This window comes from Neophocaena asiaeorientalis, unplaced genomic scaffold (assembly GCF_003031525.2).
Source record: "Neophocaena asiaeorientalis asiaeorientalis breed wild unplaced genomic scaffold, Neophocaena_asiaeorientalis_V1.1 scaffold86, whole genome shotgun sequence".
NCBI classification, from domain to species: domain Eukaryota; kingdom Metazoa; phylum Chordata; class Mammalia; order Artiodactyla; family Phocoenidae; genus Neophocaena; species Neophocaena asiaeorientalis.
In genome coordinates this window covers 1,208,099-1,224,218 of record NW_020175039.1, presented here as the reverse complement: position 1 = coordinate 1,224,218, position 16,120 = coordinate 1,208,099, and the positions used below count along the sequence as shown (strand labels likewise).

The 16,120-nt window shown below is 38.1% G+C and overlaps 1 protein-coding gene across 1 annotated transcript in view; it reads right to left on the bottom strand.

Moving 5' to 3' along the window:
• Positions 1 to 10,184: 10,184 nt before the first annotated feature.
• AP1S3 (adaptor related protein complex 1 subunit sigma 3) overlaps positions 10,185 to 16,120 on the bottom strand; it is a 54,367-nt gene continuing 48,431 nt past the window's right edge. Inside the window, exon 5 of the mRNA XM_024763137.1 lies at positions 10,185 to 12,219. Coding sequence (XP_024618905.1) covers positions 12,184 to 12,219 — 36 coding nt within the window. The 3' untranslated portion in view covers positions 10,185 to 12,183. The remainder of the gene's footprint in view (positions 12,220 to 16,120) is intronic.

The following is a 16,120-nucleotide window of genomic DNA, read 5'->3' as shown; positions in this document are numbered from 1 at the left end:
TAATCATTAGAGAAATGCAAATCAAAACTACAATGAGATATCATCTCACACTATTCAGAATGGCCATCATCAAAAAAATCTACAAATGATAAATGCTGGAGAGGGTGTGGAGAAAAGGGGACACTCTTACACTCTTAGTGGGAATGTAAATTGATACACCCACTGTGGAGAACAGTATGGAGTTTCATTTAAAAATTACAAATAGAACTACCATATGACCCCGCAATCCCATTATTGGGCATATACCGTGAGAAAACCATAATTCAAAAAGAGTCATGCACCAAAATGTCCATTGCAGCTCTATTTACAGTAGGCCAGAGATGGAAACAACCTAAGTGTCCATCATCGGATGAATGGATAAAGAAGATGTGGCACATATATACAATGGAATATTACTCAGCCATAAAAAGAAACGAAATTGATCTATTTGTAATGAGGTGGATAGACCTAGAGTCTGTCATACAGAGTGAAGTAAGTCAGAAAGAGAAAGACAAATACCGTATGCTAACACATATATATGGAATTTAAGAAAACAAAATGTCATGAAGAACCTAGGGGTTAGACAGGAATAAAGACACAGACCTACTAGAGAATGGACTTGAGGATATGGGGAGGGGGAAGGGTATGCTGTGACAAAGTGAGAGAGAGGCATGGACATATATACACTACCAAACCTAAGGTAGATAGCTAGTCGGAAGCAGCCCCATAGCACAGGGGGATCAGCTCGGTGCTTTGTGACCACCTAGAGGGGTGGGGTAGGGAGGGTGGGAGGGAGAGAGACGCAAGAGGGAAGAGACATGGGAACATATGTATAACTGATTCACTTTGTTATAAAGCAGAAACTAACACACCATTTTAAAGCAATTATACTCCAATAAAGATGTAAAAAAAGGAGGGGGCAGTGACCCAATTCCTGGAAATCCCCACCCCTTCCCCAAAATAGCTGGAATACTCCTCCCACTCATTAGCCTACGAAATGACCCACCCCTTTAAAAACTGACAACCCCATACCCTGGTGCCACTCTCCCCTTCTGAGATGGCCCACACTCTGTCTGCGGAGTGTGTTTCTCTCTAAATAAATCCACTTCTTACCTATCACTTTGTCTCTCACTGAATTCTTTTTCTTCAATATATAGTGTAATATTTTATTGAGGTATAATTGATATATAACTTTATATTGGTTTTGGGTACAACATATTGATTCAATATTTGTATGTATTACACAATGATTATCACGATAACTCTAGTTAATATCTCTCTCACTGAATTCTTCCTGTGATGAGACATCAAGAACTTGAGCTTCATTAAGTCCTGTTACCAGGTGTGTGATCTCAGTTAGAGAACCATGGGCTCAAGACCCAATCTGAGTTGCACGGTTTCAGTGGCACATGGGAATATGCTTAATTCTCCCAGCAGCCATGTGCACAAAACATGCTAAGTGCTGCCAACTGGGGATGCTCACTGGGCCTTGGTATCCAGGAGTTCTACTGCAGATCAGTCCTGAAGGTGTGTAGAGCCCATGTGACTGATCTCAGGTACTCAGACTTCAGCCCCAACCCAGAGTTAAAAAAAAAGAAAATAGGTGTTTACCATCAATCACATTGTCAGGATAAACTGTCACACTGCAGTAGCATGGCCCCATCCCTCAGGCATAAAAAACACTCTCATCAGGCAGAACATTCCAAGGGCTCAGAGGTTATCTCCCTAGAGCCAGCCAGCTGGAGGCAGGTTTTTATTTAGAATGTGCCAGGTCTGAGCAACCCAGACCTGCTGAATTAACCCTTTCCTGTACTAGTTGTGATCTGAGAAAAAGATGGATCCCCTCAAATGCTTTTTTGGAATAAAAAAGGACAATGGGACCAATCCAATCCTCATGGATTCAGTGGAAACCCCATGACCAAGGTTTTAACCTTAACTTCCACCTGAAGTTCAAAAGTATTTATTTATGTAACAAACATTAAGTAGATATCTTGATAGCAATATGAAGTTCACAGCTTCTGCCCTGAAGACACTCGCAATCTTGAGGTAGAGGCACCACGTTGTCAACGTATTATCATGTATCTCTGAGCCACAATGTTCTCTGCTCCTGTAGCATCTGATGTCATCCATTAATGCTGGGGAAGAGGTAATGGGGGAAGTTTCACAGGAGCTGACACCTGAACTGAGGCCCAGGTGGTGGCAAGAATTGCCAGGTCAACAGTGAGCAGGGTACCCTCAAGGCAGGAAAGAAAAAGGTAGGATTTTCAAACCAAGGGTACAGCACCTGTATTAGAGACAGAGAGCTCAGTGTATTGGGGGTTTCTGGATTATCACATAAATAATGAGGACTTTTCTAAGTCCTCATTATTTATATGATATCATATAAAAGAGGACTTTTCTAAGTCCTCTCTCTAAGGTCAACTTTGTAAGGCTAGTTTTTACTGGGTAGTTTATGGCAGTTTCCCAACATTTTTTACATCATAGCACTCACAAAAAATAATCCAACTTGGCTCTCAGGCCTCCTTGACAATTTTTGCTCATTCTAAATTCTTATGCTACTGTTTTTCATCTATTAACAGGAGCATGAGATGAGAGAATCAATAAATGGAGAACCTTTACATTTACCAACACAAAATAACTTATTCTCTTTTATGCTGCCTGTCCTTCCTTACCTGCTCATCTGTTCTAAATTTTTAAAAGAAACTGCCTTTCTTGTCCCTTATAAGTAATATCTTAGCTAGGTCTAGTGTGAATTGTAATTTATTGGTGGTTCCCATTCCCATGGCAAATACCACCTTCTGCTATAGTAAGCGTCTTTGAAAGGTGTTTTTCCATTTCTGTTTACCAATGTGCCTTCATACCTTTGTTTTCACATCACTTGCATTTATACAGATCTCACATGGTATCTATAAAGCAATTCAACTCATTTTTGGAGCAGAGGGCAAAGGAAGGCTGAAGAGACAGAGAGGAATTAGCACATCACTACTTTCTACTCCATGAGTTAGAAAAGAAATAATCAGAAAGGGAAGTTGCATTCTAACAAAAAGCCAACCCCTGTAATAATCACGTAGAAGAGTCATACAGTGTCCATGTGACACAGTTAAAAACACAAAAGAGTGTACACCTTTGGGTAGAAGCGAACCATATATGTATATTACTAGGAGGCTGTTCTTCTTTGTCCAACCACATCAACAAAACCCTCGGGTTCTCTCACCTTGCTGGTAAGAGCTGGTGATGGGTTTGCCACCCAGATGAATGGCTTCAGCCTAAAAGCTCAGTGTCACTCACATAAAAGATATTGAATTAAGGCTGACCTGGAAATGTGATAGCTTAACTTCTGGTCCCAACTCACTTGTGTTCTTTTCTTGTTTCTTCTTTCTCAAGAAAATAAATATATCTTTATGGTACCACCACTAAGTGCTCAGTTTTAAACTTGGTCACTTTACTATCACAGGAACAACTGCAGCCAATTAGGTGCCATATTGAATTTAGTTTTTTGTCATCCAGTTTCATTTAGCAAACATTTATTGATATTTTACTGAGTGTCAGGCACTGATACGATTTCTGGGGACCCAGCTGCAAACAGAAGTTTTGGGAGCCTGTCGTGCTTAAGAAATACAAGATTTTTACGCTATTTATTATTTATTTAATTGTCTGTTTGTTTATTTAGGCTGCTCTGGGTCTTAGTTGAGGCATGTGGGATCTTCGTTGTGGCATGTGGGCTCTTAGTTGCAGCAAGCACATGGGATCTAGTTCCCTGTTGGACCACCAGGGAAGTCCCTAATTTCTGAACTCAAGACAATACAAGAGATAGTATATCTTGATCAAAAATAAACTATACTGGTGATCCTCTAGAAATGAGCAGACTGCTTGCTGGTCTAATGAATTTCTTATTTTTTAATGAATTTCTTAAGGTACTTCAAAAACATTCCAATCTGGGAGTGTTAAGGAAAATACACCTTTTTAATTTTTTTTTTTTAGACACACCATGCGGGTTGTGGGATCTTAGTTCCCCGACCAGGGTTTGAACCCAGGCCCACGGCAGTGAAAGCCCCGAGTCCTAACCACTGGACCACCAGGGAATCGCCAAAAAACATACCTTTTTGAAGGGGGGGGGTGTTTCAGATTCTGGTTTGATATCTATAGGTTTCCTCCATTATCCGAAAGCAGGGTGTCCTATGAAACATTTCGTAAGCCAAAATGGTATAAAAGCAGATTAAAAAAAAAAAAAAAAAAATAAGATATTTTATAAAAAAAAAAAAAAAAAAAAAAAAAAAAAAAAAAAAAAAAAAAATAAACTATACTGGTGATCCTCTAGAAATGAGCAGACTGCTTGCTGGTCTAATGAATTTCTTATTTTTTAATGAATTTCTTAAGGTACTTCAAAAACATTCCAATCTGGGAGTGTTAAGGAAAATACACCTTTTTAATTTTTTTTTTTTTAGACACACCATGCGGGTTGTGGGATCTTAGTTCCCCGACCAGGGTTTGAACCCAGGCCCACGGCAGTGAAAGCCCCGAGTCCTAACCACTGGACCACCAGGGAATCGCCAAAAAACATACCTTTTTGAAGGGGGGGGGTGTTTCAGATTCTGGTTTGATATCTATAGGTTTCCTCCATTATCCGAAAGCAGGGTGTCCTATGAAACATTTCGTAAGCCAAAATGGTATAAAAGCAGATAAAGTACAGAGGCTTATAGACACAGTTCAAAGCTATGGAGGCTTGAGGCTGAGATGCTGACTGTAGCTCCTGGGGAAGGAGCTTGGTAGCGCCAGTCTCCTGTTCAAGGTGCCCGCTGCCTTTTTAATGGCTCCCCGCAAAACACAAACTGAACACTATTTCATTTTCTGCTTTTTTGTAAAATCAAAAATCCTCTTCAGATTTCTTTTGGTTATAGAAAACAGGTACTAATACAGGTCTTTTGTAAAAGCCAAGGGGCGTAAAGCGAACTTCCGAAAAGTAAGGAATAACTATAAGAGAAATTGTGTCAGTGAATATAAGACTTTAACAGGCCCTTTAGGAGATTCAGAAAAGCAATCTTTCTCTGACTCTCTGTCTCTCACTCACACACATACACACATAAACACATACACACACATACACACACACACACACACACACACACACACACCTGGCTCTCAAGGATTGTTCATGTCAGCAAGAGATAGGGCATGTATATAAATATTTATAATACTAAAAATAATAAGTACCCTGGGAGGTACTAATGTAAAACAAAGGGGTTTTAGAGGGGGAAGGAAGGCTGGAATAAGAGAGGAGTCATGAAAGTGGCACTTGAGCTGGGTATTAAAGAATCTGGACATAGGGAGGGGGTAAATAACATTTCAGGTAAAAGGACGAAGTTAGAACAAGCAACAGCCAAGAAGAAGAGGAATACATCGACCTGTGAAAGGACGGGATATGTGACTTAGAATTCAGGTGATGGAAGGTCTCAAAAGCCAGACTGAGAAGCTGCATCAGCAACCACAGAAGCAAGGTAAAAATTTAGTACAGGGTGACAAGTGTGCAAATCTGAGAGGTGGGCAGGTATAGTGGTGGAGACTGTAGAAGTCAGCAGTGCACACCCTCCAGCTTCAGTTGATCATTCCATGCAAATGTGCAGGCCCTAAGTGGCCAGTTCTTACAATTTTTCAAGAGAAGGGGAAAAAAATCTAAGTTTTATATAAAATCACAAAATTGATTCCATTTTTCATACAGTGAGGGCCAAACAAAATTTGTATGCAGGGTCAGGGTAGCTTGTGGTACCCAATTTGTACCTCTACAAAACTGACTTCTTGTGTGGATAGTAACATTATCTTTCTACTTCTCAGCAGCCTCAATTCTTTTTTTTTTAATAAATTTATTTAGTTTTTTTTTTTAATTTTAATTTTTGGCTGTGTTGGGTCTTCGTTGCTGTGAATGGGCTTTCTCTAGTTGCAGCGAGTGGGGGCTACTCTTCATTGCAGTGCACAAGCTTCTCATTGCGGTGGCTTCTCTTGCTGTGGAGCACGAGCTTTAGGCATGCGGGCTTCAGTAGTTGTGGCATGTGGGCTCAGTAGTTGTGGCTCGTGGGCCCTAGAGCACAGGCTCATTAATTGTGGCGCACGAGCTTTGTTGCTCTGCGGCATGTGGGATCTTCCCAGACCAGGACTTGAACCCGTGTCCCCTTCATTGGCAGGTGGATTCTTAACTGCTGTGCCACCAGGGAAGTCCCTCAGCAGCCTCAATTTTCTCAATCAGATTTATTATCTGATTACCTCTTCTACATAATTAGTGTGTATTAACTCTAAAGGGTGCTATGTTTTTCCATTCTCTGAAGAAAACCTTGATTAAACATATCCTGATCCCACTGATGTTAGCCCATGATTGTTTCACGTGTCAGGGTAGGTTCACTGCTGTGAACAAATCCAGGAGTTCAGGGACTTAACATCATAGAAGTTTACTTCTGTCACACATGTTTACTTCTGTCCAGTGTGACTATTCCTGCTTGGTTGGCTTTCCTGACAGCCGTTTTTAGGTTCCTTCCATCTCATGGCTCTCTGCTTTCTCTGGATCCTAGAGTATTTTCCTTTGGCTATAAACCGGGAAAGACAGAATGGAGGGTCACACGTGGGAGTGTTTTAAGAGTCAGACCTGCAGTTGGGCATATGTTACTTGGACCCACATGCCACTGGTTCTGATTCCATTATGGATAAACCAAACTTCAAGAAGGGTGGGAAGTTAAGTCTAGCTGTAAACCCAGGAAGAAACAGGAAATGGCCTGGTAAGCAAACATCTGGTCTCTATCATATTTTCCAAGCAGTGCTTTGGTTTCATCCAGCACTGGCTCCTTGACTCAGAACTACATGTGAAGGTCTTACTTCATAGTTAGGTATAAACAAGGTTGAAATGACAAGCTTTAGCTGAATGCAAGAAATGTCACATAATTCAATGACTTTTCTAGATCATTAGTCCCTTTTATTCACATTAGCCAAAAAATGTATTGCCCTTCTGTTCTCTCCTTTCACCTAAAACACGTAAGATATTCTACCTCCAAAAATCAACAATGCAACCTTGGTGATTCACTCTTTATCTGTATTCCAAGAGCAGCTCTTCTTTCTACTCCTATAATGGCACCCTTCATCTAAAGTGCACTCAATAGACTTCACTTGTATCATTTAAAAGGGTGAAAAACATGCTTGAATGTCATTAGGCTTTTATTTCATACCAGGAAACAAGCTCATCAAATACTTTCATGAGGTAACACCTTTGATCAAGGCAAGATTTAATTAAGCAAATGATTAGCACTGGGACCTGATTAAAACATAAATGTCAATGTAATGATTATTCTTTCCTCTTCTGTATAATGAGTGGTTCAGACTAGCTCACTTCCATGATCCCATCTGATTCTGACATTCCATCCATTCCAAAGAGCAAGTTCATGAACCTTGTCAGTGGTACATTCAGGACAAGCGTGAAGGCTCCCAATCCCTAGTCCATTTTGATGCTCTAAACATCATCATGACACTTAGTCTTATGCCTCAGAACATCCCTACCAGAGAGAAAACCCACTTGCTTGCTCTGAGACTGATGGATGAAAATCATATACAGAAGTTTAAAAAATGATAAGCAATTATTTCTCATCGATTCAAAAGTTCACAAGAGTTGAACTTATATTTGAATAGCATTTGGATGGCTGCCTCAGAAAAATTCCTAAATTCAGTAATTATGTTCATACGATTTTGAATACAAAAAGCACAGAGAACTGATAGGACGCAAATAAAATATACACACATGTAACACTTCCAGATGAGTTAGTCTGATTTTTACTTTATGATTTATCATTCTTGAGCTTCTTTGTGTGTAGGTAAAAAATTTAAATTTTCTTCCAACTTAATTTGCTCTCTGCTCTTACATTTCTAACGAAGTGTTCAACTAATAGCGGAAGTACGTACACACCATTTTCTTTACAACTATTACTATCATAAGATTAGACATTTTAAGTAGAACATAATTGATTTTGTCCATTTTTCTTATTATGTGACTTGGTTTATTCACTCATCCATCCATCGTTTCAGTTTTAGCTTTTAATATAATTAGCCAAACTCTGACCCAATAAAAAAGCATTAAAATTTGGCTTCAAGAAATAAAAAGGCTTATTTCTAAAAACAGGAAAATATAATCAATCCTTTAAATACAGATTCTCCAAAATTATTTAATCCTACATAAATGAAAGTAATGTTTATAATTTAAGACATTTTTAGAAGTTTATTAAAGGTAAATTAATATTTTAATATTTCCAACACTGACCGCATTCATTTTCAAAATTATATTTTTATAATTTTAAGATTTATTTTTGTACCATTCTTAAAAACAAATTATTTTTTAAACAATTTTCGACCATAAACCCCTTACAAGTCCGTTAGTTTTTTTCTTCACATTTATATAGTCTCAAATTTTAGATATTTTTCCACTGTAGAGGAAAAATTTTATTAAAACTGGAGCCTTCACAAATTCAACAGATTTCTCTCCCTCCAAAAAACAGTATAAAAGAGAGTTTGAAACCACTATTAAAGCAGTATGAGGATTATCTCACATTTGGAACCAAGTGTTCCCATAATTTTTCCTCTTCTTCAGTCTAAATGTCTTATTTACTTCAAAATATTATCAAGTAAACTATGCTGGCGTCTTTCTACTAAACAACCACTTTACACAAGATTAACATTTTAAACATGCACAAGTGTAAAATAAGAAGCAAAGTTCTCTTATAAATTATAGCAATATCAGGTGTAGCTCAGTTATAAGATCACGCTAACAACAGCAAAAGCCCACATTAACTCACACAATTGCATAAATGCTCTCTTTACCACCCTCCATGGAAACACTCACTATTTCCCAAAGGAATGAGTAAAAATTACCACTTTGGAATAATACTATTAGTTAAACAAAGGACATGTCAACCACATGAAAACAACTCTATCTAATCTGGAAGACGGTTAAGTCTACCCTTGTTAGGAACTATGCTGTTAAGCCCTGAAGGGAAACGCTTAGAACATTCAATAAGGATTAAAAAAAAAAAAAATTTAATGACCCTCCCTTCACAAATTATTGAAAGAGTCATTGGCTTGCTTACTCACATTCCAGAGCATCTACTGAACTTAATTTAAAATTGCAGGGACCATGTGAAAAAAATATATTAACACTTACCAATAAAGTTTATTGATTAAAACTTAGAAAAGTAAAGTTAAAGACAGTTCCGAGTGATATTTCATGGGTTTTATAATACAAATCCTAAAGAAGAATTACTAGCTGTAGAAGAACAACATCTGTTGTATGTTTGATGAAAATGCTTTATACTATTTCAGAAGACTTGATATGGGAAAAAGTTTGAATTAACAATTCACTTGGGCTTCGCTGGTAGTGCAGTGGTTAAGAATCCTCCCGCCAGTGCAGGAGACACAGGTTCGAGCCCTGGTCCGGGAAGATCCCACATGCCGCGGAGCAACTAAGCCCGTGTGCCACAATTAATGAGCCTGCACTCTAGAGCCCGCAAACCACGATTACTGAGCCTGCATGCCACAGCTACTTAAGCCCACACGCCTAGAGCCTGTGCTCAGCAACAAGAGAAGCCACCGCAATGAGAAGCCCACGCACCGCAACAAAGAGTAGCCCCCACTCTCCACAACTAGAGAAAGCCTGAGCGCAGTAACGAAGATCCAATGCAGCCAAAAATAAATAAAATAAATAAATTTTTTAAAAAATTCACTTGAGTTATCATAAGAAATGTCAACTTTACACTTGTTAATGAAAGAAAAGGAGTTAGTAGATTTAAAGGGTGGTTGAGTCATTAACTACATGTAAAGAGATCAGATTATCAAAATGTGGGTGAATGGTGAGAAAAAAGCCAGTAGGAGCAAAACAATAAATTCTCTTCTCTCATTTGCTGTCAAGTTCCACCTTGATAGGTAATTGCCTAGAAAATGAACAGTTTATATTAGAAGGACTTCACCAAGAATTATGGGTAGCAATTTCAAGCATAAAATCTGATTTAAAAAAAAATTATATTCATAAAAGCATGCTCAAGTTCCTCAATAAAAAACTAAAAAAATGAAGAGGTTATATTAGAAGGACGTCAACAAGAATTATGGATAGCAATTTCAAGCATAAAATCTGATTAAAAAAAATTATATTCATAAAAACACACTGAAGTTCCTCAATAAAAAACTTTAAAAAATTTTATTTGGAAGTTTTTATACAAGTTTAATATTTATTATCTTTCCTTTCCCTTGGTGGTTTTATTACAATTATATGATATAAAGAAAACACAATGACAATTATATGATATAAAGAAAACATAATGATTATTTTCACCGAAGTCCATGTAAGCTGTCCCCCAAATCCCTCAAATTTACCCCAGAGTGCCATATCATTATGTTCACACCCTATGTGTGCTGCTGACATAAAGTCTGAGGAGCCCCCGCTATAACTAGACAGTGTCTAATATGGAATTCCCCAGAATATGTGGAGTACATTTGAATGAGATTCAATCAATACCTTCATCCAAAAATGGTGGAGAGCTTCAAAAGAACCAGAAAAACTTACATCAATTTACATAAAGTTTATCTTTATACAATGTTTTTTAAAATAAAGAGTTCTGCCATATTAAAAAAAAGAAAGCTAAAGCACAAAGTCAAAGATCTAAAGTAAACAAAGTGATAAAAATGACAAACTTCAATCTGATGCCCTAATTGTAAATATATGATTATTTTGAGGAAATATTAGATATTAAAAGCCCAATAATTACTTCATATACTAACCTGAAGTTTTTCCTTTTAATAATGGTTATATTTTGGAGTTGGTCAATTTTTCCTCATGTTCTTCCACTCTTATCTTGCCATCTTTCCCTAAATATGTCCAGCACGATGAATCAAAGAGGACATTTTCCCCTCATGTTGGATTCTCCAACAGCAAGCACACTCTTCTCTTAGGAAGAATACTAGAAGGTCCCTAACCACTGCAACATGATGACATTTGACCTCAAAACTAACATTGAAAATGCACAGGTAAGACATCAAAAGCAGGGCACCAGACAGAACAGTACAAGCTATTTCCCTAGAATGTCTGATCACTTCTACCACCTGGTTATATAGAACTTTCCAGGAAGCATGAATGCGACATAGTCACAATAATAAGTCAGCAGCAAATATTTTCTTTGGGAGATGAGGAAAGAAAAAGGAGGCAAGGCACCTACTATATAGGTTGCAATAATATTAAATGCTCCAAGTAAGCCTAATAGACAATGTCTTCAAATATATTAGATATACATGAAAACATACTGGAAACAAAAATCTCTCAAGCAACTAAGGGTGCTTGTAACATAGAAGATTATTAAAATAGTAGTATTAATAAGTAGTATTGCTACTGTTATTCATCTTTATTATACTATTTTTATAGTAAGGGAAGTTATAGACACTTTTTCAGATGTCTCAAAACCTTAATAAATACATAGAGTTTGTACAAAACACAACCTTATTGGAATGCCCCTTATATTCAATTAAAAGGTAAAATTAAAACCTCAGCCTAGATAGCAGCTTCCAAGGCATCAAAACCACTTAAGGCCTATACTATCTTTGGTTGTTGTCCTTAATTCCAGCCCTGAAAAATTAATGAATTCAGGACATTAAAATCAGATACACTGTATCTGGACTGAAATTACAGTATTAAGTGTATTTAAAATGTCTAACATCATGTAAGAACTCTGAACTATTAACATAATTTTGAATCATTATACAATTAAAAAAGCTAAACATTTAGAAAAAGTATTATTGATATAAGATATACTTTACATTCAAAATCATGGATTATGACAATATAGTTTACACCCTGTCAGTAGAGGACCAAATGCAACAAAACACATTGCAATAAATTTATTTAAATTAGCTCAAAAATATGACATGGAGTTAAAACACTGCAAACAAACATTCAGCCTATTGAGCAATGAGGCAGTTGTTTTAACATCCAAGTAGTCATATACAGTATAATACAGACATGAATAATGATAAATATATTATGTTAAACAACTTTAATTTTTGCTAATTAACAGAAAAATCCCTTTTAAGTTATTTTTGGCATGGTGCCAGAGGCTCTGTCAAATAACTGGATGCAAGGCACTGCTTATTTACAGGTTCACAACATGTAGCACTTGGAGTCTTCAAGTAGATGCATGGTTAAAACGTAGGCTTGTTCATGTATTCTTCCATTGTCTGAAAGAGAACCATATATAAGAGCAATTTTCCCTTAAACCACATCCTTTAGCAGACTGTGAAAATTCTTCATTCTCTTACTCATTTATTTTGCCATTAGAAGAAAGAAGTTTTTGTTTTTGTTTTTGTTTTGGCTGCACCACACAGCTTGTGGGATCTTAGTTCTCTGACCAGGGATTGAACCCAGGCCCACAGCAGTAAAAGTCCAGAGTCCTAACCAATGGACCACCAGGGAATTCCCGAAAAGAAGTTTTTGAAGTGTACATGGTCATAAGTCTTTGCATTCTAATCAAGAAAGGTGGTTCAAAGTTTGAGTATAATTTGTATACACATCCATATGGCTGGAATTAAATAACTTTCAACAGAGAAATGGCTTAACTTGACCATAAAAGGAATGTCTGATAAGAGAAACGCTAAAGCAACAGCTGCGAAGCTATCACTGTTGACTTCAGAAAAATGTGCCTGCTAAAATAACCATGAGGACTTCCTCCAGACACAGGTATTAGAGAAATTTGAATTGTATTTGTATAACGTATGTATCGTTACATACATACATAACATATGTATGTATTACAGATACAGAACATCTTATTGCCAAGACATAAGGGATAAACAGACCATAATTCTTAATAATTTCTTTCATGTCGTTTGAAAAGGCTTTCCTCCAAAGTACATAAATTATGTTTCTTCATCCTCCTCATAACTTACCAAGTTTGCTAACATGCCACAAGGCCCTAATTTTTTCCCAGTACTTTAAAAAAATGTTTAAATGGATTCACAACCACAGGCAGAGTTCAAACTTACGGTCATGTTGCAAGCCCTTTATTATGCATGATGGATGGACTTCCTCTTCTACCCTCTCCTGCTATAAACATATGTTTGTGTAACAAGGCCCCTGGGTTGAATCCATCAGGGAGCTCAAGGGGCCAGCCTTTGGTAACACCCCTACCTCTTACATGGAAGTCGCAGCGCAACCAGCAATGCTTAACCTGTTCTTAAGCTTGAACCCCAGGAGATGTGATTCACGTGCACCTGCCAGGGAAGACATCGACCAGCGTTGCCCAAAGAGACCGAGACCATGGCTAAGCAAGGCTGCTCAGAAGATACTAGGGTTAGAAATCAGGTTTTTTGACTGTGTTCACCAGCTCTACTTAGAACTCCAGTCTTCCTCTGCTGAAAATACTTGTGGTCCATTATCCACACTTTCTTATAAAGCTCTTACACCTCCTGGATGAGCACTGGCCAAGAGAAGCCCACACCTTAAGACCTCTGCCCTGTCTCTCCTCTTACAGATACTGCCCATGTCTGTCAAATTGGCAGGGGTATCACATTGGCCAGGGGCCCATGACTATTTCTTGGTACCTAGACTTTAGCCCATTTAAAAGAGTATACAAAATTACAAATATAAAATTGAGTATAAATTTACTTAGAATGAGAAAAAAATGAGAGATTACAAATTTTTTTTTTTTAATTACAAATATCGGGGCTTCCCTGGTGGCGCAGTAGTTGAGAGTCCGCCTGCCGATGCAAGGGACACGGGTTCGTTCACAAAAAAAAAAAAAAAAAAAAACCATAATGCAATAGCTGTTTAACATGGTTTGTGTTTTTAAGGGTGACAGTATTGGGGTGCACCTAGCTGGTTCTCAGGAATCCGCACGTACACATATGAGGTGTCCCATTGCTTGATCTAATGAGGTACCATTTGACCCTCCCTCCTTAACTTGCTTTCTTATTCTGTGGTCGGAACATCTTCTGTTTTTCGCCCCCACTGGTGATCCCAAGAATTGCAACCTCTGTATTTAAGGATCACTACCTTATTTCAGAGTTTCTTTTTCCTTCTAATCATTTCTGCACCATTGTCCACAGTTACCTTCAATATAAGGTACCTCTTAAAGTCATCCCCAACCAATTAAACTGTTCCTTTCTTTCCATATTATCAACATCTAGCCCCGGTACACTCAGAATAAGCTCTGAGCATTTAGGGCTTTAAGACTACGTATCTTCTTACTAAAAATGTAGAGACAGTTTTTTTATTCTAAAAAACTTTTATTGGGTAGAGGTCAGGGAAGAGTTCAGGGCCTACTCTGAGATTTTCAGTTGTGCTAAAAGTAAAAGCAATATTACAAAGGCCTCCCTTAAACTTAAGCAACTAAGTTTGTATTCAATACAAATACGTGCTCAGGTCCAAAGGACAGGGAAAAAAGAAAGCAATAATTGTTTCTCTTTATGCAATTATATTACTTGTGCCTATTCATATGCTCAACTGTTCTGACCAGATACACAAAGCAAACCATATATACAAAGCCAGTTTTTCAACCAGCTCCCCAGATGTTCATTGACTTAGCTGAAGTACCAGATCCCAAGAGAACACTGGTAACACTGTTTCTATTTGGCAGGTGTTGTGAATTCAGTGAACGATTTAGAGGGCAGTCATGATACTGCCCGCTCACTATGGGGACACGGCAGCTAAATGGAGGGTCCCCTGAGACCCACCTATCAAGACCTTCCACTCAATCACCAGGGACACCAGGGAATGACCAATTAATGTTTAATTGTGAAAGGCCTCTCTCTTGAAATAGCAGGCAATACCTGCTTCCCAGATTTAAATGGAACTAGAAGCACCAGATAACCCGCAAGCCCTTTAAAATTCTACTTCCTACAGAGGGGAAATTCAAAATAACCCAGGTGTATCTTGGCCCTAATTCAAGGAGCTTTAATTACTGAAGTGCCCAAGACCCTGTTCTATGTCTGTTTCTCCTATAACGTGATTCCACAGTAAGGACCCTGAGGACAGAATTATAAATAACCCGCTGGCATATTTTAAGAAAGTTAATGTAGAATTTCCAAACCACTGATTTCTCAAGTACCTTGTAAAATTCCCTTCCTGTGTCATTTGGAGACAGCCAAGTGAACATCAGAAAGTTTAAATGCATTTTTTTGAGGTGATAAAGCACCTAGAAATAAATGCATCAGCTTCCTAACAGGCAAGCACAGAGGCTCAGGGGTACCCTGTATCTTTCTCGGTATCCATTCACCTGAGGACTGGTTCCCTAGATGGGCAGGAGCTAGTAATCAGCTCAAAGATGTGCCAAAACTGTTGCTTGGAAGTCATGTCTAATGTTTTAGTAACTGAAGCAGGCTCTTTTTTCCAAACAGCAGCAAGAATGGCTTTAATGCCAATTTTTAAAAGACACTTGAGAATGCTCTGGAATCTTCTGACCAGCTATCATGAAAATAGAAAGATAGATTCAATGATGCTGTGAGAAGAAGAAGCTAGAGGTGGCAGAGCTGGGGTAGAAACCAGGTCCGCAAAGGCATGCTTGAGCAGGGGCTGGTCAGATCATCTCATTTGGGAGGGCAAAGTTCAGTGGGGTGAAGCGCCCTTTCTCACAGTGCCCACGGGAGGACTGAAGGGGTTAATGTAGGTACGTTCCGATATTAGGGACAATGCAAATCTGTACTGTATCTACAAGAAAAGCCCCAGTGTATTTTATATAAGTATCACAGAGTCAGGAACACGACCAAATGGCTGCTGCAGGGCCCATTTATCCCTTGACAAGCAAACCACAGAATTCCCAATTTATTTATGCAAATAAGAGCACACATACAGCCTCCCAGGAAGGTAGGAAACTAATTAATATGATGATCGCCATCTTCAATAATAAAGCTCTAGTATCCCTGGCAAGTAAAATAATGATGTATTGCTATTCTCCTTTCCCAGGGCAGCACAGATATTTTAATGAAAGGCTTTTTATACCTCCCATAAAATTATTCTTGAAAAGAATAGCACCAAGTACGTAATCCCTTTTCGATAGTGTGGTATCGTCACTGAAAAGCTCAGACATGAAGAGCAAAGACTCTGGAGCCCAATTACCTGGGTTCAAATCTCTATTCCATGCTT